Below are 23,673 nucleotides of genomic sequence, written 5' to 3'. Positions count from 1 at the left end.
CAGCTTTACAAAGAAAGTTGAAAGAGTTTATAGGAGAATGATTGATATGCTAATGAAGTCATTGAATTAATTCTCCTTAAATTATTATTTGGGACATCTTTCTAATGATCACTGTGAACTTAATATTTCTATTTTCATTGATGTTACGTCTAGATATTGGTCTGTAGTCATTCTGTTGTTCATTGGTCATTTCACTTTCCTTAACCAGAGAGAGCACAATCACAGGCAGTAGGATATTCCCAAATTTTAAAAGACTTGGTTGTTTTTCTTCTCTCTTGAGAAAGAAAGTGGGTAGCTTCTCTTACCACTGAACTAGGTCCTATAGGAGAACTAAACATAAATGAGAAACCAATTCTGTTCACACAGAGTATAACTTATTGTTAAGGAGATTAAGACATGAATATAAATAATCAAATGATAATGAGGGTGGTGAATGTGGGTGGTCCAACAATGATAGAGACAGTGGAATTGTTAGGACCCAAATCCTTATTCGTCAGTTATATGTATAAGGTTAGGGAAAGGAGGAAGTATTCAAGGACGATTCAGAGGTTTTAGAGTCTAGGTGATTGGTAAACAGGTAGCGCCACAAGAAAGAGTGGGATCAGGTTTTAATGAAAGATGAACCCAGGCTTGAATCTTCAGGGACTGAAAAATCCTTTGCCCACCCAGGGAGGTCTTACGGGCAATGGGACTCTAGACTGATTTACTTTATATCAGGATGTGTGTACAAATTTGAAATATGGGGAGTAATACTGTTTCGATCTAATTTCAGATTTCATCACCTTGCTATAATAATGATAAAAGCGTATGCATTTTACTTCCATGTGTAGGTGACCTGGAAGCACCTTCTAACCTAGTTATTTCTGAGCGAACCCATCGTTCTCTTAGAGTAAGCTGGACACCTCCTGCTGACAGCGTGGACAGGTATAAGGTGGAATACTATCCCGTTTCTGGAGGGAAACGTCAAGAAGTGAGTAGACAACATCTACAGCCCACTCCTTCCTGATATTGAGATTGAGTCCTTCACATTAAGGTTCAAAAAATGTTGGGTGTGGAGCAAGAAAGATGTAGAGAGCGGCAGAACTGAATCAACAGTGGTGCTTTCTATTCCTTGCTAGGCAAACACTTCCATTTGGGCTTAATTAAAGGAAAAGAGCTTTGCTTAAATTCTCATGGTTTCTAAGAATTGCAGAATATCAATATGATTTTTAATCAAAGGATGCTTGATTTATTTGTGAGTTTATAGTAGAATCCTTGAGGTGGAAGGAAACACTAAAGATGATCTAGTTTTACCCACTCATTTTACAAATAAATAAGGAAACAACAGCTGGGAGAATAAATTATATGAATTGTCTAAGATCTCATTGTAATCTGGTAATTTCCAAAAGCAAAAGACAATGGTTTCATCGAAATATAATTTCTAAGCTCATTGCAGTTAACTTACTTTGTAATGGTCGTAGAAAAGAAAGAAGTGATTACAGCATAAGTTGCTATTATTTTTTAAATTTTTTCCCCTAGTTTTATGTGAGCCGACTGGAAAGTAGCACAGTACTGAAAGATCTGAAGCCTGAAACGGAGTATGTTGTTAATGTGTATTCTGTGGTAGAAGATGAATATAGTGAGCCTCTGAAGGGCACAGAAAAAACTTGTAAGTCAGATTAAAAAAAATCTTCTCATTATTTTGTTTTTTAAGATGAATAGATGGCAGTCTATGTGGGATTTTTGGCAGCCTTACATATCATTCCATTGTTCAATTTCCATTCAACAAATATTTACTAAGTGTGTTCTTTGTACTGGTGCTCAATAAATACTCATCTGTGCTTACTGGCTGTTCTTGCAATCATGGGACTCCACTGGTAGAATAGGTAGTCATGGCCATAGATAACGGAGAGGGTTCACATACCTTTCATATAGTTATTCACTTAAGAAAGGTGTCATGTGGGGAGTGGGACAAAGATTAGGAAGAGGAGCTGTGCAGAGATGACCTATTTCAGTTTTGCATGTAGCCAGATCTTCCTGCTGTCAATGAGATCAACCCTTTTTTCCTGGCCTTTTCATCCTGGCCTTTATTAGAGAAGTTCTAATGGCTTTGACTTTGAGTAGAGCTTCTGGCAGAGTTGTTCCTTGCTCCTATTCCTGGTAAGGTTTCTGAGGCCATATGAAAGAACTCTTTCCTTTTCCCACCTTCTTGGCTGGACTCCAGGGGAAGGGAGGCCAGTAATAAGATGAAGGAGTGGGTATCACTCTCTCTAAGACGAGAATTGACTCTACTTACTGTTCAGTTCCTTAAGTCTTTATCTCTTCCCCCTCTCTTTATTGTATAAGGTTTAGGTGTACAACATTGTAAGCTGACATCTGTATACACTACAAAGTGATCACCCTCAAAAGTCTATTACCATCCATCACTCTACACTTGATCCTCTTTATCCCTTTCACCTACCCTCCAACCCTGTTCCCCTCTGGTAACTAGTGATTTGTTCTCCGTATATGGATTTGGTTTTGTTTGTTTGGATTTTGTTTGTTTTTAGACTCCACGTATGAGTGAAGTCATGTGGTATTTCTCTTTCTCTTAACCTATTTCACTTAGCATAATACCCTCAAGGCCCATTCTTGTTGTCACTAATGGCAAGATTTAATTCTTTTTTATGGCTGAGCAGTATTCCACTTTATATATACTTACATATATTTCATTATATATCACTTCTTCTTTACCCATTTATCCACCAGCACACAGAGAGGTTGTTTCTATATCTTGGTCATTATAATATGACATTATATAATATAAGCCTTATATAATGCTTCAGTGAACATAGAGTTGCATATATCTTTTGAATTAGTGGTTTGTACTCTTTGAATAAATAGCCAGTAGTGAAATAGCTGAATCTTATGGTATCTATTCTTAATTTTTTTGCAGAATCTCCATACTGTTCTCCATAGTGACCACACCAATTTGCAGTCCCACCAATAGTGTATCAGGGTTCCCTTTACTCCACATCCTTGCCAGCACTTGTTATTTCATATCTTTTTGATAATAATGATTCTAACACATATGAAGTGATACCTCTCATTGTAGTTTTGAATTGTGTTTTCCTAATAATCAGTGATGTTGAACATCTTTGCATGTGCCTGTTAGCCATCTGTATGTCTTCTTTGGAAAAATGTCTATTCACATCCTCTGCTCATTTTTTAATTGGGTTCTTTGTTTTGTTGTTCTTGTTGTTGTTGTGTTGTATGAGTTTTTTATACATTTTGGAGTTTTGATTTGCAAATATCTTCTTCTATCCAGTGGGTTGCTTTTTGTTTTGATGACATTTTCCTTTGCTGTGCAGAAGCTTTTTAGTTTGATGTGGTCTCATTTGTCTATTTTTATTTTTGTTTCCCTTGCCTTTGGAGTCTTAGCCACAAAAGCATTACCATGACTGGGGCAGCTGCGTGGCTCAGTTGGTTAAGTGTCTGACTTCAGCTCAGGTCATGATTTCACAGTTCATGAGTTTGAGCCCCACATTGGGCTCTGTGCTGACAGCTCAGAGCCTGGAGCCTGCTTCAGATTCTATGTCTCCCTCTCTCTCTGCCCCTCCCCTGCTCACACTCTGTCTCTCTCTCAAAAATAAATAAAAGTTAAAAAAATTAAAATAAAAAAAAAACATTACCAAGACTGATGTCAAGGAGCTTACCATCTATGTTTTGGTTCTAGGATTTTTATAGTTTCAGGTTTTACATTCAAGTCTTTAATCCATTTTGAGCTAACTTTTGTGTATGGTATATGAGAGTGGTCTAAGTTTCATTCTTTTGTATGTGGCTGACCAGTTTCCCAGCACCATTTATTGAAGATACTATTTTTATTCCATTGTACATACAGTGGTTCCTCTGTCATAAATTAATTGTCCATATATGTGCAGGTTAATTTCTGGACTCTCAATTCTGTTCTATTGATATGTGTGGGTTTTTTTGCCCATACCATACTGTTTTAATTACTATAACTTTGTAATATAGTTTGAAATTAGGGACTGTGATACTTTCAACTTTGTTCTTTTTTTAAAATTTTTTTAACATTTATTTATTACTGAGAGACAGAGAGACACAGAGCATGAGTAGGGGAGGGGCCGAGAGATGGAGAGACACAGAATCTGAAGCAGGCTCCAGGCTCCGAGCTGTCAGCACAGAGCCCAATACGGGGCCTGAACACACAAGTCGCGAGATCGTGACTTGAGCCGAAGTCGGACGCTTAACCGACTGAGCCACCCAGGCACCCCACAACTTTGTTCTTCTTTCCCTGTGATTGCTTTGGCTATTCAGCACCTTTTGCGGTTTCACATACATTTTAGAATTATTTGTTCTAGTTTTGTGAAATATGCCATTGTAACTTTGATAGGGATTGCATTGAATCTGTAGATTTTTATTGATAGTCTGGACATTTTGACAGTATAAATTCTTCCAATCTATGAGCACAGTATGTCTTTCCATGTCTTTGTGTATCTTCAATTTCTTTTATTAGGTTTTATTAGTTTTCAGTGAATAGGTCTTTCACCTCTTTGGTTAAATTTATTCCTAGATATTTTATTCTTTTTTATGCAATTACAAATGAGGTTATTTTCTTAATTTGTCTTTTTGATAGTTTGTTATTAGTGTATGGAAATGCCATGGATATCTGTATATTGATTTTATGTCCTGTGATTTTACTGAATTCATTTATTAGGTCTAACAGTTTTTGGTGGCGTCTTTAGGGTTTTCTATATATAGTAACATGTCATTTGCAAATAGTGACAGTTTTACTTCTTCCTTTCTGATTTGAATACCTTTTTTCCCCCTTGCCTAGTTGCTATATTTAGGACTTCCAATACTATGTTGAATTAGTGGTGAGAGTGGGCATGCTTGTCTTGTTCTTGAACTTGGAGGAAAAGCTTTCAGCTTTTTCCCACTGAATGTGATGTTGGCTGTGGGTTTGTCATATATGGACTTTATTATATTGAGGTAAATTTCCTCTATTGCCACTTTGTTGAGAGTTTTTTTTAAATCATAAATGGGTGTTGAATTTTATTGAATGCTTTTTCTGCATCTGTTGAGATGATCATATGATTTTTATCCTTCATTTTGTTAATGTTGTATATAACATTGATTGGTTTGTGAATTTGAACCATTCTTCGTCCCTGGAATAAATCCCACTTGATCATAATGTATAATGCTTTTAATGTATTGTTGAATCTGGTTTGCTAATATGTTGTTGAGGATTTTTACATCTATGTTTGTCAAGGATATTGACCCATAATTTTCTCTCTTTTTTTGTGGCATCCTTGTCTGGTTTTTATGTCAGGGTAATGTTGGCCTCATAAAATGTGTTTGGAAGCATTCCCTCCTCTTTAATTTTTGGAAGAGTTTGACAAGGTTACGTGTTAAATCTCCTTGACTGGAAGATTTCACCAATGAAGCTGTTTGGTCTTGAACTTTTGTTTGCTGGGAGTTTTTGATTTCTGATTCAATCTTCTTGCTAGTAATCACTCTACTCAGGTTTTCTATTTCTTCCTGATTCAGTCTTGGGAGATTGTATGTTTCTAAGAATTTATCCTTTTCTTCTAGGCTGTCTAGTTTGTTGGCATATTGTTTTTTGTAGTAGGTCTTTTAAAAAAATGTTTATTTATTTTGAGAGAGAGAAAGAGAGAGAGGGAGAAAACAAGTGGGGGAGGGGCCGACAGAGAGAGAGAGAGAGAGAGAGAGGGAGAGAGAGAGAATCCCAAGTAGACTCCATGCTGAGTACAGAGCCATTCATGGGGCTTGATTTCACAACCGTGAGATCATGACCTGAGCTGAAATCAAGGGTCAGACACTTAATTGACTGAGCCACCCAGGCACTCCTATGTAGTGTCTTATGATCTTCCCCCCCCCTCCCCACCATGACATCAGTTGTAACTTTTCTTTTATTTCCGATTTTATTTGAGTCCTTTTTTTTCTTTGTTTGTTTAACTAAGGGTTTTTTTTATTTTGTTTATCTTTTTCAAAGAACCAGCTCTTAATTTCATTGATCTTTTTTATTTCCTTAGTCTCTATTTAATTTATTTCTGCCTCTGATGTTTATTACTTCCTTCCTTCTAACTTTGGGCTCAATTTATTTTTCTTTTTCTAGTTTCTTTAGGTGTAAAGTTAGATTGTTTACTTGAGATTTTTCTTGTTTCTTGACATAAACCTATATTGCTATGAACTTCCCTCTGAGAACTGCTTTTGCTGAATCTTATAGATTTTGGTATGCTATTTCTCTTTTATTTTTTTCTAAGTATTTTCTGATATCTCCTTTGCTTTCTTTGATGACCTCATGGTTGTTCAGTTACATGTTATTTGTTTTCATGTTTTTGTGTTTTTTCCAGTTTTGTCATTGTAATTGATTTTAGTTTCTTACCATTTTTGTCAGAGAAGATGCTTGATACAATTTTAGTCTTCTTAAATTTATTGAGACTTATTTTGTGGCCCAACATGTGATCTATCTTGGAGAATGTTCCATGTGCACTTTAGAAGCATGTGCATTCTACTGCTTTTGGATAGAATGTTCTGCATATATCTATTATGGCCATGTGACCTAATGTGTCATTTAAGACCAATATTGCCTTATTGATGTTCTGTCTCATGACCTATTCATTGCTGTAAGTAGGGTTTTAAAGTCTCCTACTATTATTTTTTTTGCTTTCAATCTCCCCTTTTAGGTTTTTAAATATTTGTTTTATATACTTTGGTGCTCCTGTGTTGGGTGTTTATAAATAAACTTTTATTTTTAATGTTATATCTTCTGGCTGGGTTGATCTTTTTATCATTATGTGGTGCCCCCTTTGTCTTTTAGTACAGTATTTATTTTAAAGTCTATTTTGTCTGATATGAGTATAGCTACATCAGCTTTCTTTTCATTTCCATTTGCATAGAATTGTTTGGCATCCCTTCACATTCAGTCTGCATGTGTCCTTATTTCTGAAATGAGTCTTTTGTAGGTAGCATATAGACAGTTCTTTTTTTTTTTTTTTTTAAATCTATTTATCCACTCTGTCTTTTGATTGGTAAATTTAGTCCATTTATATTTGAAGAAATAATCAATAGGTATGTACTTATTTCCATTTTGTTGTTTTCTGGTTGTTTTTGAAGTTCTTCTTTGTCTTTTTTCTTCTCTTTTTCTCTCCTCTTGTGATTTTCTGGCTTTCTTTAGTGTTATGTTTAGATTTCTTTCCTATTTTCTTTTATATATTTAGTATTAGTTTTTCTTTGTGGTTACTGTGAGATTCATATGTAGCATCCTATGCATATGATAGTCTCTTAAGTTGATAGCAACTTAAATTTGAACACATTCCCAAATTTTACATTTTTATCCCCCATTTTTCATATTTTTAAAGAAATTATGTTTTATGTAAGAAGATTTTTTTAAATATTTATTTTTGAGAGAGAGAGAGAGTGTGGGTGGAGGAGGGGTAGAGAGAGAGAGACAGGGGGACAGAGGATCCAAAGCGGGCTCTGTGCTGATAGCAGAGAGCTGGATGTGGGGCTTGAATTCACAAACCATGAGATCATGACCTGAAGTCGGATGCTGAGCCACCCTGGCACCCCACGTTTTATATTTTTGATGATACATTTTACATCTTTTATTTTATGCATCCTTTAGCTAATTATTATAATTTTAGTTAACTTTACTACTTTTGTCTTTTGACCTTCATACTTGCCTTATTGGTGATTGATCTACTATCTTTACTATATATTTACTTTTTCCAGTGGAATTATTACTTTCATATTTCTCCTACCTCTCCTATCTGCCCTGATATGGCTCTTTTCTCTTTGTTGTGGAAGGTACTATTCCTCTAGTTCTCAGGTCTTTCTGTTTCAGAGGAAATTATTTCATATGTGGCTATAAATTTTTCGCATCCATGGGAAGAGGTGATTTCAGAGTCTTCTTTTGTTACCATCTTGAACCTGTCCTCCATCTCTTCTCTTACTATCCTTCATATTAGATCATAGGAACTGGGAAATAATGTATTTCATAATGGGCAGGATTAATCTGATGTTTTCTTGAAACTTTAAACTCAATCTTTGAACAGTATATAGAAAGCTATATGGGTATTAAATGAAGAGGAAACTGAAAATCTTTTACTGTGCCTCATGGGCCTGGTTTCCAGAAGTCCACGAATCCCCTAAGTTTCAGTTATTAATGTATGGCACTCTCACTTAATTTTTTTTAATTAATGATGAAATAAAATACTGTACTTGTTACTTATGTATGAAATTTTATGATTGAAGTCTGAAAAGAGACAACTTAAAGATATTCCAGAAAAAGAGATTGACATTTCAGGAAGTTGGTATCTATTTTCACTTCCATATGGACTCATTGGAATGCCAGTTGAAATTTAAACTTTCTTTTTTTATAAAATAGTTGTAACTTGCTGTCCTGAGTATGAGGTGGCAATGAACAATGAGATTAGGTTTTTCAGGAGAGAGGAAAGAATTCTATTGACCCTCATTGCCTTCTTGCAGCAACCCATTCTCTATTTAGCATATATAATACCAATTATTAAGTAGGAGTCAACAATTAAAAATGAGTAGATTGACAGGAATTAGACTGATGTCTGCCTTTACATTCCAACAGTACCAGTCCCCGTGGTCAGCATGAATATTTATGATATTAGCCCTACCAGCATGCATGTGCAGTGGCAGCCAGTGGGAGGGGCTACTGGCTACACCGTGACATATGAACCCACCAATGCCACAGAACCAGCAAAGCCAAAAGAGGTGGGAGACATTTGTTTCTTTATCATTGGGTCTTCCTGAGACTTTCTAGTTTTAGAGACTGCATTAAGCTGCAGTTGCTTATGAACTCATTTATAACTACATGCAAAATGGAAAAATAGAAAATTAGATTTGTGACCTTTGACACATTTTTAAAAAACATTGGCATGAAAAGAAATTCTGTTCAGAGAAATGAAAAATAAATGTTGTGTTATATAATCTAGTGGTTACAAATAGGCCATAATTGGCTAGCCCCAGTAAATGGAAATGTTTGATTTGAATGTCTTATTTCCCTTTGGCATGTCCATATGCAGATGCGTGTGGGGCCAACAGTGAACGACGTGCAGCTGACTGATCTTTTTCCCAACACTGAGTATGCAGTCACAGTGCAGGCTGCCTTGCATGACCTCACTAGTGAACCTGTCACTGCTCGGGAAGTCACCTGTAAGATATTACCAGTTTTTATTCTTTCTTTATTGCTGTTGATATAATGTTCATTAGGATTTTTCTTCCACCCAATGACACTATCAATACTTGAATAATTTGTGCATAAATTACAGGGTTATTCCTTATGGGAATCACAATTGAGAATTAAAGTTAATTCTAGACTTATGGCAGCATCTTAAATTGATTCTAGGATGCACTTTTTTTTCACATTTAACGTAGTTGATACTGAGGATGTTTCTTAACAATCAGTGGTGGGTGTCTTACAAGTAGTTTTGGCCAAGTGTCAATGAGGGCATAGTGGTATATTTAAGAATGATATATAGCACTGGTGAGAAGGGAATGTCGGGTGAGTGTAATTTTGGAGGAAGATTCTAGACTTAAGATTAAGATGTTCCAAGTTCTTGCTGAAGTAGAAACTTTATGGCACATGTAGATAAGTCTGTTTCAATTAAGTGAGCTAATCAGTTTACTCAATCCAAAAACATATTTATTGATCATCTGTTGTCACTTTGCTGGGTATTGGGAATGCACCAATAGATAATACAAGGTAGTGTAAAGCATGTGGACTCCTTTGTGGTTTGCACTTTTCTTGAGTTATTGATCAGTCCCTTTTGTGTTTTTGGTTTGTTTCATTGGCATTCAGGTGCTTTTTCTTGAAAAGGACAATGATTGCACTTAGGACCCTTGCTTTTCCTGGCTAGAACTTTTGTTTCATGCTTGTTGAGGTGGTCATATTGGAATAGATGACTAGGTTTAAATTTGAGTCTCAGCCCACGTTTCTAAGGAAATTAAGAAGTTAGAAGGAAACTTCAAGGGGGAGGGGAAGTGATACAGAAGCATGATAAGGCAGAAAAGAGAAAGAGCCCTTGAAGGGTGGGACAGTATAAATTCATTGACAACAAATGATCATTTTTTATATACCAGACCCTGTTTAGAGCTGGTGGTGGTTTTGTAGAAATGAGGTAGTGGCAGATGGAAAGAGTGGGAAGCCAGCTAGGGATTGGAGATAGGTGTTCTCAGAGTGTCTGGAGAGAAGATGCAAGTCATAATGGCATGAAAGGCGAGTGTGGTCATGGATTTGATATGGAACTGGAATACAACAGTGGAGGAAGGGAGGACACAGAGATGCAGAGAAGCAAAAACATTGAAGGGAAAAAGGTGCAGAAACATGGAAGTGGAGGGTGACGTTCAGGAGGAAGGATGTACAGAGTTGAAAGGAGAGACAAAGGAAATTGGTCAACGGGCAGCTAGAAAGTGAGATCTGTCTAATATATTCTTTGTTGGTTATCCTTGGCCATGTTCTTTTTAAGGTAAGGTTTTGTTTGACTTGGCAAAAAGTTTGTCATTTGGATTTTCTTGTAACCATTTATGCTTCTGTGGATTTTCTTACCAGCTTACCGGGTGCTTAATTTTGGCCCATCTTCATTCTTCATTCTCCTAACCATTTGTTTTTCTATCATTTTCTTTTAAGGGACCATAACTCTTTCGATTTTGTTTTCTATCCTAACTGATTTAAATATCTGATAAACACAAGCTGCACATTTATGCTGAATTATGATATATTATAGCTGAATAGCAAGTAAGATCTTATTAAAATAGTGTGGAAGGAAGTCTGCATATAAAAGAGAAATTATAATTATAATAAAAATTTAAATTTATCATATTTTTAAAGATCCTTACTAAGAAAAATTGAGCTCTACCTAGTAGAATCATAGTATGTTTATCAGCATAGCTATTTTTTAAAGTTATTTTGCTGCACACTGTTAAGTTTTCTGCAAACAACTCCTTGAAAACGTGTGTAAATGCATTAGAATTCTGTGGTGAGAGCCACATCAAAACCTCATTTCTCATGCGTCTCCAGTGCCTTTACCCAAACCTCGAGATCTGAGACTCAGAGATGTGACTCACAGCACCATGAATGTGTTTTGGGAACCCGTGCCTGGAAAAGTGCGTAAATATATCGTTCGCTACAAAACACCAGAAGAGGATGTCAAAGAGGTAAGTTGAAGACTGGAATGGATTTGGAAATATTTGTTTTCTGTAGGTTTAATAAAAGAACCCAAATAAATATAGAGAATAGCATGTTTGAATACTTGTAACCTTATTAATACAGTATTGAAAATTTGTTATATTAATAAGGCATTTTTTGAATACTTGATGATATATTGGACTGTGTTGCATTTAGTTTGGAAATGTTTTGTTGTGTGATATTGATCTCAAAATCATTATCCCTTAATGGATAGAGTCGTAGAATGTAGATGGTACTTCCTTCTCATTAAGATGCCTTTTATGGTACTCTGCATTCTATAAATTACTAAAAATATCATAATAATGTTTCTAAAAATAAAAGCTAGCAAAGGATGCAGGAAAGAAGAGGGGAGTTCATCAGATAGTAGGAAGATAGGGCAATGCAGCAGGACTGAGAGAAAGGGTAAATGTATTCTTAGAGGAGGGTCCCTTTGGCGGTGAGCGTTTTTGAAATGATGTTGGGGCAGAGATCTGTTTCGATGACAACCTGATTCAAGGTGGGAGCAAACTGAGGGCCTTCACTAGAGAATGGGCTTAAAACTTATGTGTGCTTGGGGGCACATTAATGACATTTTTGGTAGATAGAAATAGTTTCCGTAAGCACTCACTTGTTGACTGTGCTGGTCATTTGGATTATACTAAAGCTAATTTATACATGTGCACACATTCATTTCATTCTAGGTTTCAATTTCAAAAGAGGCACAATGACCAGTGGGCCTCACAGGATTCTTGTGCATAACAAATGAGGTAATGCACAGGAGAACATTTCTGAAAGAAGTAAGGCAGTGATACAAAAGGAAACAGAGAAACTGTTGTTGCAAAATGGTTAGGTTGCTTGAATCTGTAGAGAGTCATTATTTACCAAACCCTAGTGTCAATATATTTTTCCACATTGGAAGCATTTAAACTGTCTCTGGTTCCTGGACTCTTTTGCATATTAGAAACCATTGCTATTTTTTGTAGCACAATTCTTATGCTCTTTTGCTAAGAGGTACAGTAAACAACAGAGATGTTAAAACTATACTCTTCGTAAAAATAGTTCCACTGCTCTATTACAGGTAGAAGTAGACAGGTCAAGGACCAGCACCCCTCTCAAAGACCTGCTCTCACAAACCCTGTACACAGTAGGGGTTTCTGCAGTGTATGATGAAGGGGAGTCTCCCCCGGTGACTGCTCAAGAAACTACCCGTAAGTTGTGATCATGCTTCCTTGATAATTGAGAAACAACATTACATGACTGTGTAACTGAACTTACTGGGTCATTTTGTTTCTTAGTACAAATTTTTTTGAATATTTGTGGATTTCCAGATTGCTTTGTATTTATTTTCTGCCCATCTTCTACCTTCATGTCCATTCCTTTTATTTTTAAATTTATTGTGTTATTTTATTTTTTCAATTAAGTTTTTAATTTTTGAAAAATTAAAAAAAATTTAATGTTTTTATTTATTTTAAGAGAGAGAGAGAAAGAGGACGAACAGGGAAGGGGCAGAGAGAGAGAGGGAGAGAATCCTAAGCAGTCTCCATGTGGTAGCACAGAGCCCTACGTGGGGCTCTAAGTCCCCTGAGAGATCATGACCTGAGCTGAAATCAAGAGTTGGACGCTTAACCAATTGAGCCACCCAGGCACTCTATTTAAAAATTTTAAAAATGTTTTTATTTATTATCTAAGTTTTAAATTTTAATTCCAGTATAGTTAACATACAGTGTTATGTTTCAGGTGTACAATATAGTGATTTAACATGTCCATTCCTTCTATGATACGTTTATCGTACTATTATTCTATCAGCCACTGTCATTAATTCATCTTCCAGATACTCAACTGGTGTGTGTACGTGTGTGTGTGTGTGTGCGTGCGTGTGTGCATGTGTGTGGGGGGTGGGGTGGGGAGGAAGTATATTCTTGATGTAAGTTGGCCATTTTCTCTGGGAAAGTTGTGTTAGTTATCAAATATTTTTTGAAATCTTACTATATATAAAGTGCTATCAGCGGTAACAAAATATAAAATCTTTGCCTTCAGTAGTTCATGATTTCATTGTGGAGATAAGAAAAAGTAATTGACAATGTAGGGGCTCATGTAAGGAAGGTGAGGTAAGCGGCACTCAGGTTGCGCACTCTCGGGTTTCAGAGGAAGGGGAGGCTTGCACGGCGGAAAGGCAGGGGAGATGCAGGGCAACCTGCCCTGGTCCCGTCTCACCTGCTCCATTTTGTTGCTGCTTCCAGGGATGTCCGTTTCTTCCTCTGTCATGGAACTTGCATAGTATTTAACCCAACTATTGTTGCTCGTTAATCTTTTTCTATCTATTCTGCTTACCCCTCCTCCCCACCAGTGAAGGCAGAGACATACTTACTTTGTACAACTTTGCATCTCCAGTGCCTGGCACCGTGCTTAGCACATAATTTCCTAATCAAATAGCACTTAAGAAGTTGAGGTCTAGGGGGGCGTGTGGGTTGGTTGAGCATTCAACTTCTTCTCAGGTCATGATCTCATGGTTTGTGAGTTTGAGCCCCACTTCAGGCTCTGTGCTGACAGCCTGGATCCTGGAGCCTGCTTTGGATTTTGTGTCTCCCTCCCTCTCTGCCCCTACCCCACTCTTTCTCTTTCTCTCTCTCTCTCAAAAATAAATAAACACTAAACAAAATTTTTAAAAAAAGTTGAGGTCTAGAGCCGGTCTAGTTCCAAAGAAATATAATGGGAGCTACTTATGAAATTCAAAGTTTTCTAGTAGCCACATTTGAAAAAGTAAAAGGAGGGGTGCCTGGGTGGCTCAGTCGGTTGAGCGGCTGACTTCGGCTCAGGTCATGATCTCGCGGTCTGTGAGTTTGAGCCCCGCATTGGGCTCTGTGCTGACAACTCGGAGCCTGGAGCCTGTTTCAGATTCTGTGTCTCCCTCTCTCTAAACCCTCCCCCGTTCATGCTCTGTCTCTCTCTGTCTCAAAAATAAATAAACGTTAAAAAAAAAAATTGAAAAAGTAAAAGGAGACAGAGGAAACTAATTTCAATGTGTTCTATTTAACCCAATATATAAAAAGTGTTGTCATTTTAATATGTATCAGTAAAATAATTATATTAATACTTCTCATAATTTTTTCCTATAATAATTATTTGAAATCCAGTACGTATTAACTTTATATTTACAGTATTTCTCAATTGGGACTAGACGTATTTCAAGTACTCAGTAGCTACTACTGTATGGCTAGTAGCTTTGACAGGAGACACCGCAGGTCTAGAGAATTTAAATGACTTGCCCCACCTCATCCAGTAAGGTACTGCTGGGATCAATACAAATCTGGAACGTTTGCTTCCTGTCCTGTAACTCCCTCACTAGAGGCCCCAAAGCTTCTCCTTTCATGCCTAACTGTCTATACAGGATCAGGGAGTCTGGTCAAATGTTACAGCCTACTCCTTAACATCAGACAGTATCGACTTCTGCTTTTCTTATCATGTGATTGCTGCTAGCAATCTCAGCTGTCTTCTTGGCATGGTTCTTACCTCGAAAGGGTAGTGCCTGGATGGGCATATCAGTGCATGCGAGTAGACAGACAGCTCTGCATAAACATAACAGGTGTAGTAAAGAAAAAAAGTCAGGAAAAAAAGACTAGTGGAAGGAGGTAATTTAGTAATTACTAAATCAATACTTTCAATGTGTTTTTAATCCTTAAGACTTCCTAATACCTTTTAGATATATTGAAATTCAAGTACATCCTTAACATGTGGTTTGCTTTGCAGATGTGCTTATGAAAGTGGTGCCACTCAGTATCTCATTGGGCCTTTTCACTGTAGTTATTAGAAATAAATTTTTTATAGGGGCGCCTGGGTGGCGCAGTCGGTTAAGCGTCCGACTTCAGCCAGGTCACGATCTCGCGGTCTGTGAGTTCGAGCCCCGCGTCGGGCTCTGGGCTGATGGCTCGGAGCCTGGAGCCTGTTTCCGATTCTGTGTCTCCCTCTCTCTCTGCCCCTCCCCCGTTCATGCTCTGTCTCTCTCTGTCCCAAAAATAAATAAACGTTGAAAAAAAATTTTTTTTAAAAAAAAGAAATAAATTTTTGATGGGTCTGGATTTTGTGTAGTTGGCTTTGGTTAGTAGGGGGTAGAGAAATAATTGAAAATGAAAGCTCATAACTGGAGGCAGACATTCCAGATTCCTTGTGCCTGGTCAATGGAGAGGCTTTTAATTGGGGTTTCAGCAGTCATTAGCAATCTGGGGTTATTCCTGTCTCTGGACAGAGTGAGTACAGTCTGCTTCACTTATCCTTAAGATAGACGAGTGTTTATCAGAAAACCTCATGCATGGATTACTTAGATCATTACATTTCATAGACAATGATGGCCCATGCACTCTCAGATAATTATCTACCAAAGTTTAGGTTTGTGTGTATTGCTGTGTGAACAGGTCCATGGTTTTCACATGTAGATGTTCAGCTTTCAAATAGGACATTGAAAAAAAATACTTGAGATGCACAATGATTGAGAACCAGTGAATTAGAAGAGTATTACTAAAAGGTACTTTAAAAAATATCACCATTTTAACAGAATACAAATAGTAACCTATTACATCCATGTAGTGTTTGCAGTTTTCAGAGCTTTCTCTTACACTATCTTTCAAATGAACTGAACTGGTAAGATACTTGGTTCTAAACAATACTTTCAGCCAGTGTCCCCATGTCCATGAAGGTAAAACAAAGCAGTTTTATTATATTGTTTGTGGATCACATTCATAGACTTCGTCCTGCTTTATCTCATGATAGGTACTGTGCCAGCACCAACAAACCTAAAGATTACTGAAGTAACACCGGAGAGTTTCCGAGGGACTTGGGATCATGGAGCTTCAGATGTGTCCCTGTACAGAATAACCTGGGCACCTTTTGGAAGCTCAGACAAGATGGAGGTAGTGTTAGCTCTCTTCCTTCCTTTCTCCCTTCCGTTTTTGAAAAACATCTTATTTCATTATAAGGAATCTTGTTTGAAGCATGTATTACCTCTATTGCCAGAAAAGCATCCTTTCTTATTAGTGACATTTGAACTCTTGGGATGCAACAAAGCCAGAATGGCTTTGTAGTGGCTAAATAATGTCAACCAACTTCCATTGAGTGTATGATGTACATGGTGACTTAATTTTGTGTGGGTTTGTTTTTTTTTTTTCCTCTTTCACTAAGACCATCTTAAATGGAGATGAAAATACTTTGGTGTTTGAAAACCTGAACCCGAACACTCTTTATGAAGTTTCTGTTACTGCCATATATCCTGATGAGTCAGAAAGCGATGACCTGACTGGCAGTGAGCGCACACGTAGGTGTTCAGCTTTGAAATAGGACCTTGTTATTTTAAAGTTAATTTAAAAAATAGAGCTATGGCTATATTAGTAATATTTCCCCAAATTCTGTTTTGTTTTTTTTTTTGTTTTTTTTTTTTTAATTTCAGCACGTTTGATACCCTTAACAACACAAGGTAAGAGTTTAATTTGCTGAGCCATATGAATGACAAATAATGAATGAATGAATAAATGATGAACAAATGAATGAATGAAAAATACCATAAAATCCACTGCAAAGAAATTTTCTGCTTTTAAATTGCAAGGCATCGATTGAGACCTATTTTTAAACGTTTCTTAAAAAACTGCTTTATTGCCATTTGTTAAGAAGTCATTTAAGATTCAGTGGCCATCCTTTACTGGGGTCAAATTTAGTCCTAAAGTTAAAAGTATACTGATTTCCTTGTGAATAGTGATTATTTGGGGAGGAGGCCTCGTTCTGTGAGCTTACTCTGTTTCTCAACAATCTTTTTTCAGCTCCAAAAAGTGGCCCACGAAACCTTCAAGTGTACAATGCAACATCTAACAGCTTGACTGTTAAGTGGGATCCCGCTAGTGGTCGTGTGCAGAAATACAGAATTACTTACCAGCCTTCAACAGGAGAAGGCAATGAGCAAACGGTAATATTTTTGAAAAAAATATAACTGGGAAAATTCTACCTTTTCTCCTCAAACTCTTTTCGCCTCCAGTGTTTAGTCATACTTACTACTTGAGGGATGCAAAATTTATTGTATTGAATGGACTTATTTGACTCCATTTGCGATGGGAACTCTGGATGGGAACTCTGGACATTCTCATGAGAAGCGAAAGTTGCTTTTCATGGTAGGCAGCCTCACAGCATCAGACATGTGCCTCATGCATGCACATTTCCCTTAAAAACTCTTAGCGCTGGGTTATCTATGAAGATTTATAGATTTTTAAAGTCTATTTAGATTTTTAATCCATATTTCTCCAACTTAATCAAATACTGAAAGTTTGCCAAATTTCTGTTATTGTAATTTTCTTGTTTTTGCATGCGATAGATATTTCCTATATCTGGAGTTTCCAGATCTAGGCTTCTGTTCACCTAATTCATATTATTTATTATTTTTATATTTATCCAAATAGAGGTTTCTGAGAAAGATGATATTACTGTAAACAACCTTCATCTTCTTTATCTTTCTGGTCTTCCCTGATTTAACAAAGTCCTTGTCCATTCACTTTGTCTTTTTTTGAACCTTCTCCACCTTTGCTTTGTGAAATATGTGACTAGAACTGCACGTAGGTCAGAAGGCACCATGATTTTTTATACCAGCAGGGAGATGCTTTCTGATTTATTTCAAATGTCTCTTTTGCTGTATATGGTCCAGCATTTTGTTGACATAATTTTGGCTATAACATTTCCTCACATAGCCCTATAGAGAGATAGGAGTTATTAACAGTAAATCACCTGACTTGCCGAGATCCAGCAAATGGGTCTTACCCCTTACCAGTAGAGATGTTAGATGGATGCCAGAGGTGGATGCTGGCAGCGGTTAAAGGTGTGTGGGTAAAGTTTTCTGATACTTCATATTAAGTGGGTTTAGCTGAACTGGAACCCTTCCAGTCACTGGCGTGACTTTTGAGTCAGTCTTTTGAGGTTTCCATACAAATAGTCTTAGGCAGTATTTTTGGATAGAAATTTTGTCTACTTTCATTAAATAAGTTTTCAATAATAAACTAAATACCAACTGTAATCAACTGGCTTTTATAGAAAATAAGAAAAGACACATTTGATGAACTGATAATTTGATGTCTGAAACAGGACTTCTTGGGGTGCTTGAGTGGCTCAGTTGTTTTGGTTATGGCTTCATGGGTTCAAGCCCCACATTGAGCATCGGACTCTGTTCTGGCATCATGAAGGCTGCTTGGAATTCTCGCTGTCTCCCTCTCTCTCTCTCTCTCTTTCTCTCTGTATCCGTCTCCCACTTGTGCTGTCTCTCTTAAAATAAATAAACTTAAAAAAACTCCAGAACTTCTTTTGTCTATGTCAGGCCAGATTTAGGTAAAACTTAAAAGCAGGTGAAGCTTGTCTTCAGCATTTCCCTCCCCATTTCTACTGTGTCTCAGAGGTTTGATACAACTTGAAGGAGTCTCATAAACTCACCCTCCGGAAAGTATTAAATGATAATCCCTCAAGGTTTGTTATTCTTAGGAATATTTGCATTTCACTGCTAGTCCATGAAATAAAGTAATGAATCACTGATACTGGAAATATTTTGTAGAGTTGGACAGGAGAAGTAGGACATGCCTCTGCTTACCCATCAGGCTTGTTCTACTAAGTGAATGCCTTCATATTTGTTAAATATCAAATGGTTTGTATGGATATTGATACTTCTTTTCTCATAACCTCAAATATCCAGTGTACTAAAATTAGCCACCTCATTCAATTTGCTCATATTGAGGATGACTCGTGTTTCATTGAGGTTTTTTTCTGGAATTCAAAAAGTTGGTGGGTGGTTAAGTGGGAAACATCTGGACCATACTAGAGCATCCAGCCATCCAGATGTACACTCTTTGTGGGCAGCATGCCATTTTCATGTGATTTTAATTAGTATCACATAAGTATTTGAATTCGGTAGACTGTTAACAAATCATACAAATTTTCTTTCAACAAGATAGCTAGATGGCCTTAAGCAATGAGTAAAAAACTTCAAACTCTGTAATTGGAGGAAATTGGGAAAGCTTCATACCTCAAGCCTGGTATCACAGAGCTGGCTGGGAACCCTGGCCTGAGAGTGACCTGGCAAAGGGTCCAGTCACGTAGTTTACACAGCTAATGCTGTTAGAATGGCACTTTTGGGGCGGGGGGTAGGGGGAGGGCAGGGAGGAGAAATTCCAGTGCTTTAGATCTTTTGCTGAATCATTTTAGTGTGTTTTCTAAAGCAAATAAAAAACATCTTTAAAAAAGTAAAAATACTAGTGAATGGTGTGGAGCTTCTAATATTAGGCAGTTCTTTCTATCTGAAAATTCCTTTGTAGCTCACTTATGATCAAAGCCTTTTTGGGGAAAGAGCTATGAAATGTGCCTTGGACGAAATTTTGCTGTGCTGGCGGCAAGTTGAAATATCTTTTTGAGGTCACCAGTTTAAGGCTTAGAATGTTCTTTATGATTTAAGGTGCATAGTTTACACTTCAAATTACACCATAAGATATATTTTAAACCTTCACTGTGGTATGTGTTTCCAGATCTTGGCAAGGGTCTCAAATAGCTCCCCTGTAGAAAGAGCTTTCTCTGACAGATCAGTGAGATGGAGAGGACGTGACTAACACTTATCCCTGTTTTGCTTAAGACCACAATAGGGGGACGGCAGAACAGTGTGGTCCTGCAGAAACTGAAGCCTGACACTCCTTACACGATCACTGTGTCCTCCCTGTATCCTGACGGTGAAGGAGGTCGGATGACAGGAAGAGGCAAGACCAGTAAGTAAATCCAGACTCCTGTAGCTTCTTTAGTAGCTACCACTGGAACAGAATCACATCTTTATCTGGAAACAGCGAGTGACACAGTTTTGCTAATCAAATTTTAAAATGCATTGACAAAATGATATTAATTGCTTATCCTTGCTTGGAGTTATCTGTCTCTGTTTATGGAGAAAGACATTTATTACTTTCTAGGACTGAAAAAGAAACCACTTTGGGGCCAAAATATTTTGTGGAGAGGAGACAAGTGTACCGGATTACCAAAGAAATTCTTTTATTTATTCACTACTTCAACAAATATTTGTGGGGTGCCCATTTATGGGGTCTCTGCTTTTTTTTTCTTGAAATACAGAATTTTATTTAGAAACTGTTTAAAGTAGAAAAAAAACCCTGTCAAGAAAGACCAGGTGGAAAATGGATTCCCAATAAAATGGAATTTTAGGGCAACAAAAGTCTAAAAGGCCACAAAAGAGAAATAGCACCACTGTTATTTGAACAATGGCTAGTTACTTGCATTTTTTGGCATTATTAATCACTGAATCTGGGTTTTCTTCTGAATCCCACACAGAGCATGCACTACACAACTACACAATTCAAGGGGCCTGGGAAATATCAACGAATGTGCATTTTGAGTGTGCTTCGTAGTTGGGATCATACTGTCATGTGATTTCTGTGCATTGCAGAACCTCTGAATACTGTGAGGAACCTCAGAGTGTATGACCCTTCTACCAGCACCTTGAATGTTCGCTGGGACCACGCAGAGGGAAACCCTCGTCAGTACAAGCTCTTCTACGCACCAACAGCAGGTGGTCCAGAGGAACTGGTAATTACATCCTGTAGCGAAAAATGCATGTTTATTTAAACTGTAGCTGAATGAATTCAAAGTTGAGCTAAAAATGTTAACCAGTTTGCTTTAGGGTTGAGGAAGTTCATATTCATTTAATAGAACTCAGTAGAAGGTAATAGATTGCTGCCTTAGTGCCAGGGTGATAGGAGGATTCTGGGAGGTTGAGCTGGGGGAAATAATTATTCCAGGGAGTTCTAAAGGGGGATCCTAGGGTGAGTGTCGGGGTCTAAAAAAGTCTTTATAACCTCTTGTCACAGTTCATATGGGCACATCTTTATATTCCAATATTACAGAACTTGCTTCTTGACTTGATCTTGAGTTAGTATTTTGAGTATTATATTGTTTGAGGTATTGTTTCTTTTACAAGTTTTTCAAATCAAGTGCTTTACGTTTTATTAAAATCTTTAGGTACCAATCCCTGGGAATACGAATTATGCCATTCTTAGGAATCTGCAGCCAGATACCCCATATACTGTTACAGTAGTTCCTGTTTATACTGAAGGGGATGGAGGACGCACATCAGATACCGGAAGGACATGTAAGTTGAGAAGGAAGGAAAATTCTAGGTTTTTCATTATAAATTTTGCTTTTCATTATAAAGGCCGCATAGGCCTGTTAAAAAATTTTGGAAAATTCAGAATGATAGAATAACTACATAACAGGTACCTGCTATTTGTCTTCCAAACACCACCAACTGCTAACATTTTTGCATATGAAATGACAAATTTATAATGGCATTCTTCTGGGATGGTAATTTTAGGACTTATAAATGTGAATATGATCATCAGTATGCTACTTTCGTCATTCTCTTTCACCGACAAAAATTGATTTTGCTTTGCTTTGTGCTTTATAAATCTGTATGAAACAGTGTTTTGTAATTGGCTTTCATAGTGTGAAGTGTTGAAATGTGTTTATCACATTACTTGATTGCACGTTTCTCTGGTTTGCTGATGAAGTGCTTTTGGTCGTCAAAAATCTGTGTGCTTTCATTTGCTGTTAACATCTTGTGAAACCAATTTAAAGTGGTCTTACTGTGCTTTGTAGTATTGCTTACAGGCTTTTGTGTATACTAATAAATAATTTATTTGGCCTTAAAAATATACTTGCTGATGGCTAAAAGGAAGCAAGTATAGATGGCTTCTTACGGTGAGAGATTTGTGCTCTGGAAAGATGATGTGATTAGCTAGAGTTTGGGGTTAATACATGGATTTAATTTGTATGTTTTTCTAAGGCCCTGTTGGGGAAGTTAATTGAGAACTGAGTGTATCTTCTATTTCTCCCTCTTTTTGACTTTTCTCTTAATCACAGAGCACCTCAGTAGCTATTTCTTGAATGAAGAAGGGTTGGATGAAAGAATGAATGATTGAAACCAGCCAGCTGGATTAGATAGGCTTCATAGCTGTTGTCAGTTTGTACTGAGAAGGCAGACACTACAAAATTCCTTTTCTGTATCTCCATTATCTATGTTGGAAAACCAAAGTTTCTTTTCCAGTTTTTCCTCCCTTGTCCCTTGTCCTTTTATGGCCAGCCCAGTACTACTACTTGTACTAGCTTGTTTTTATTGGCAACAGTTTTGCTTCCATATAGAAAAAGGCCATAATTGGCTAACTTAGACTGAATTTGGATTTGGAGGGTTTTAATCTGCTTTTGTGGGTAGATAATTAGAAATTTAAGGAGGACAGTATTTTATCCTGTTACAGAGTATAACTCCCGAAGAAGCGATAACAAAAGCTTGACCTACATAAACAGACTTAAGAAATGTGTGTTGGCTTTTCTTTCCTCAGTGGTGAGAGGGCTGGCAAGGAATGTCCAAGTGTACAATCCCACGCCAAACAGCCTAGACGTCCGCTGGGACCCTGCACCGGGGCCCGTGCAGCAGTATCGCATCGTGTATTCTCCTGTGGCTGGCACAAGACCGTCGGAGTCTGTAAGCAATCTGGTCCTCTTCGAGCTCAGTAAAAGAGCTGTGTGGACTCTACTGCACCTCCTGCTGTGGCTGCTGGGCCAGACAGATAAGCCAGTTATTGGAGTGGCAGCGAGTCTCATGCAAACTTCATTTCCTGATGAGCTTAGTCTTGTGTTTGTGTCTTGTTTGGTAGCCTGTGTGAATGCCAGCCACAAACATGGCCATGAATAATGCTTAAATGATTGCACCTAACGATTTAAGGCGGTGTACTAAATTTAGGGTTAGTTAGCAAAGATGGATTTTGGGAAAATACAAGTCAGCTATATGAGTTAAATACCCCAGTAATAAATGCAAATCATTAACAGACCTTGTCAGTATGGGCTTTTGTTGTAATGTAGAAATGTCTGTGTTATGAAAATATCTTAAAGTTTGCCTTCACTGGTTCTTACAAGTTGCCCAGTCTGTTTCAATTCACAATACTATTTAGTTTTTTTTGTTTTTGTTTTTGAGAGAGAGATGAGAGGAAGTGGGTGTGCACATACACGCACAAATGGGGGAGGGGCAGGAGAGAGAGAATCTTAAGCAAGCTCCACGCTCAGCACAGAGCCTGACTCAGGGCTTGATCTCACGACTCTGAGATCATGACTTGACCCAAATTCAAGAATCAGATGCTTAACTGACTGAGCCACCTAGGTGTCCCCTATTCAGTTTTATAAGTAGATTGATGATGTAGAAATCTGAAATTAGTAATTTGAATAGAAATAGTATCAGAACACCTAGGGAAAAGTAAATTTATGGACTAATTTACGTCTTTATAAAAATGGACAATGGCGGTGAACAAAGATAGACAAATGATTTGCATGTCTCTGTGTATGGTGGGACTTACTCAGGCAACATTGTCCTTGTCCATTTTATGGAGTAGCTCTCGATTTTAATGCAAAATCTCTCCCCT

General features: G+C 37.4%; 1 protein-coding gene across 9 annotated transcripts in view; it reads left to right on the top strand.

Moving 5' to 3' along the window:
* The window catches only part of COL12A1 (collagen type XII alpha 1 chain), a 123,808-nt gene that overhangs the window by 55,031 nt on the left and 45,104 nt on the right, over window positions 1-23,673 (top strand). For 7 of the 9 annotated variants that reach the window (XM_045498794.1, XM_045498796.1, XM_045498788.1 and 4 more), the window contains 14 exons: window positions 831-970; window positions 1,519-1,648; window positions 8,606-8,748; window positions 9,060-9,189; window positions 11,054-11,190; window positions 12,279-12,408; window positions 15,965-16,104; window positions 16,373-16,505; window positions 16,638-16,664; window positions 17,005-17,147; window positions 19,839-19,968; window positions 20,652-20,791; window positions 21,224-21,353; window positions 22,600-22,742. In XM_045498794.1, the coding sequence (XP_045354750.1) occupies window positions 831-970; window positions 1,519-1,648; window positions 8,606-8,748; window positions 9,060-9,189; window positions 11,054-11,190; window positions 12,279-12,408; window positions 15,965-16,104; window positions 16,373-16,505; window positions 16,638-16,664; window positions 17,005-17,147; window positions 19,839-19,968; window positions 20,652-20,791; window positions 21,224-21,353; window positions 22,600-22,742 (1,796 nt within the window). The remainder of the gene's footprint in view (window positions 1-830; window positions 971-1,518; window positions 1,649-8,605; window positions 8,749-9,059; window positions 9,190-11,053; window positions 11,191-12,278; window positions 12,409-15,964; window positions 16,105-16,372; window positions 16,506-16,637; window positions 16,665-17,004; window positions 17,148-19,838; window positions 19,969-20,651; window positions 20,792-21,223; window positions 21,354-22,599; window positions 22,743-23,673) is intronic. The other 2 variants (XM_045498790.1, XM_045498793.1) reach the window with 1 other exon arrangement.

The sequence above is a fragment of the Leopardus geoffroyi genome, chromosome B2 (genome assembly GCF_018350155.1).
Source record: "Leopardus geoffroyi isolate Oge1 chromosome B2, O.geoffroyi_Oge1_pat1.0, whole genome shotgun sequence".
Taxonomy (NCBI): domain Eukaryota; kingdom Metazoa; phylum Chordata; class Mammalia; order Carnivora; family Felidae; genus Leopardus; species Leopardus geoffroyi.
This window is presented reverse-complemented; position numbering and strand designations above follow the sequence as displayed.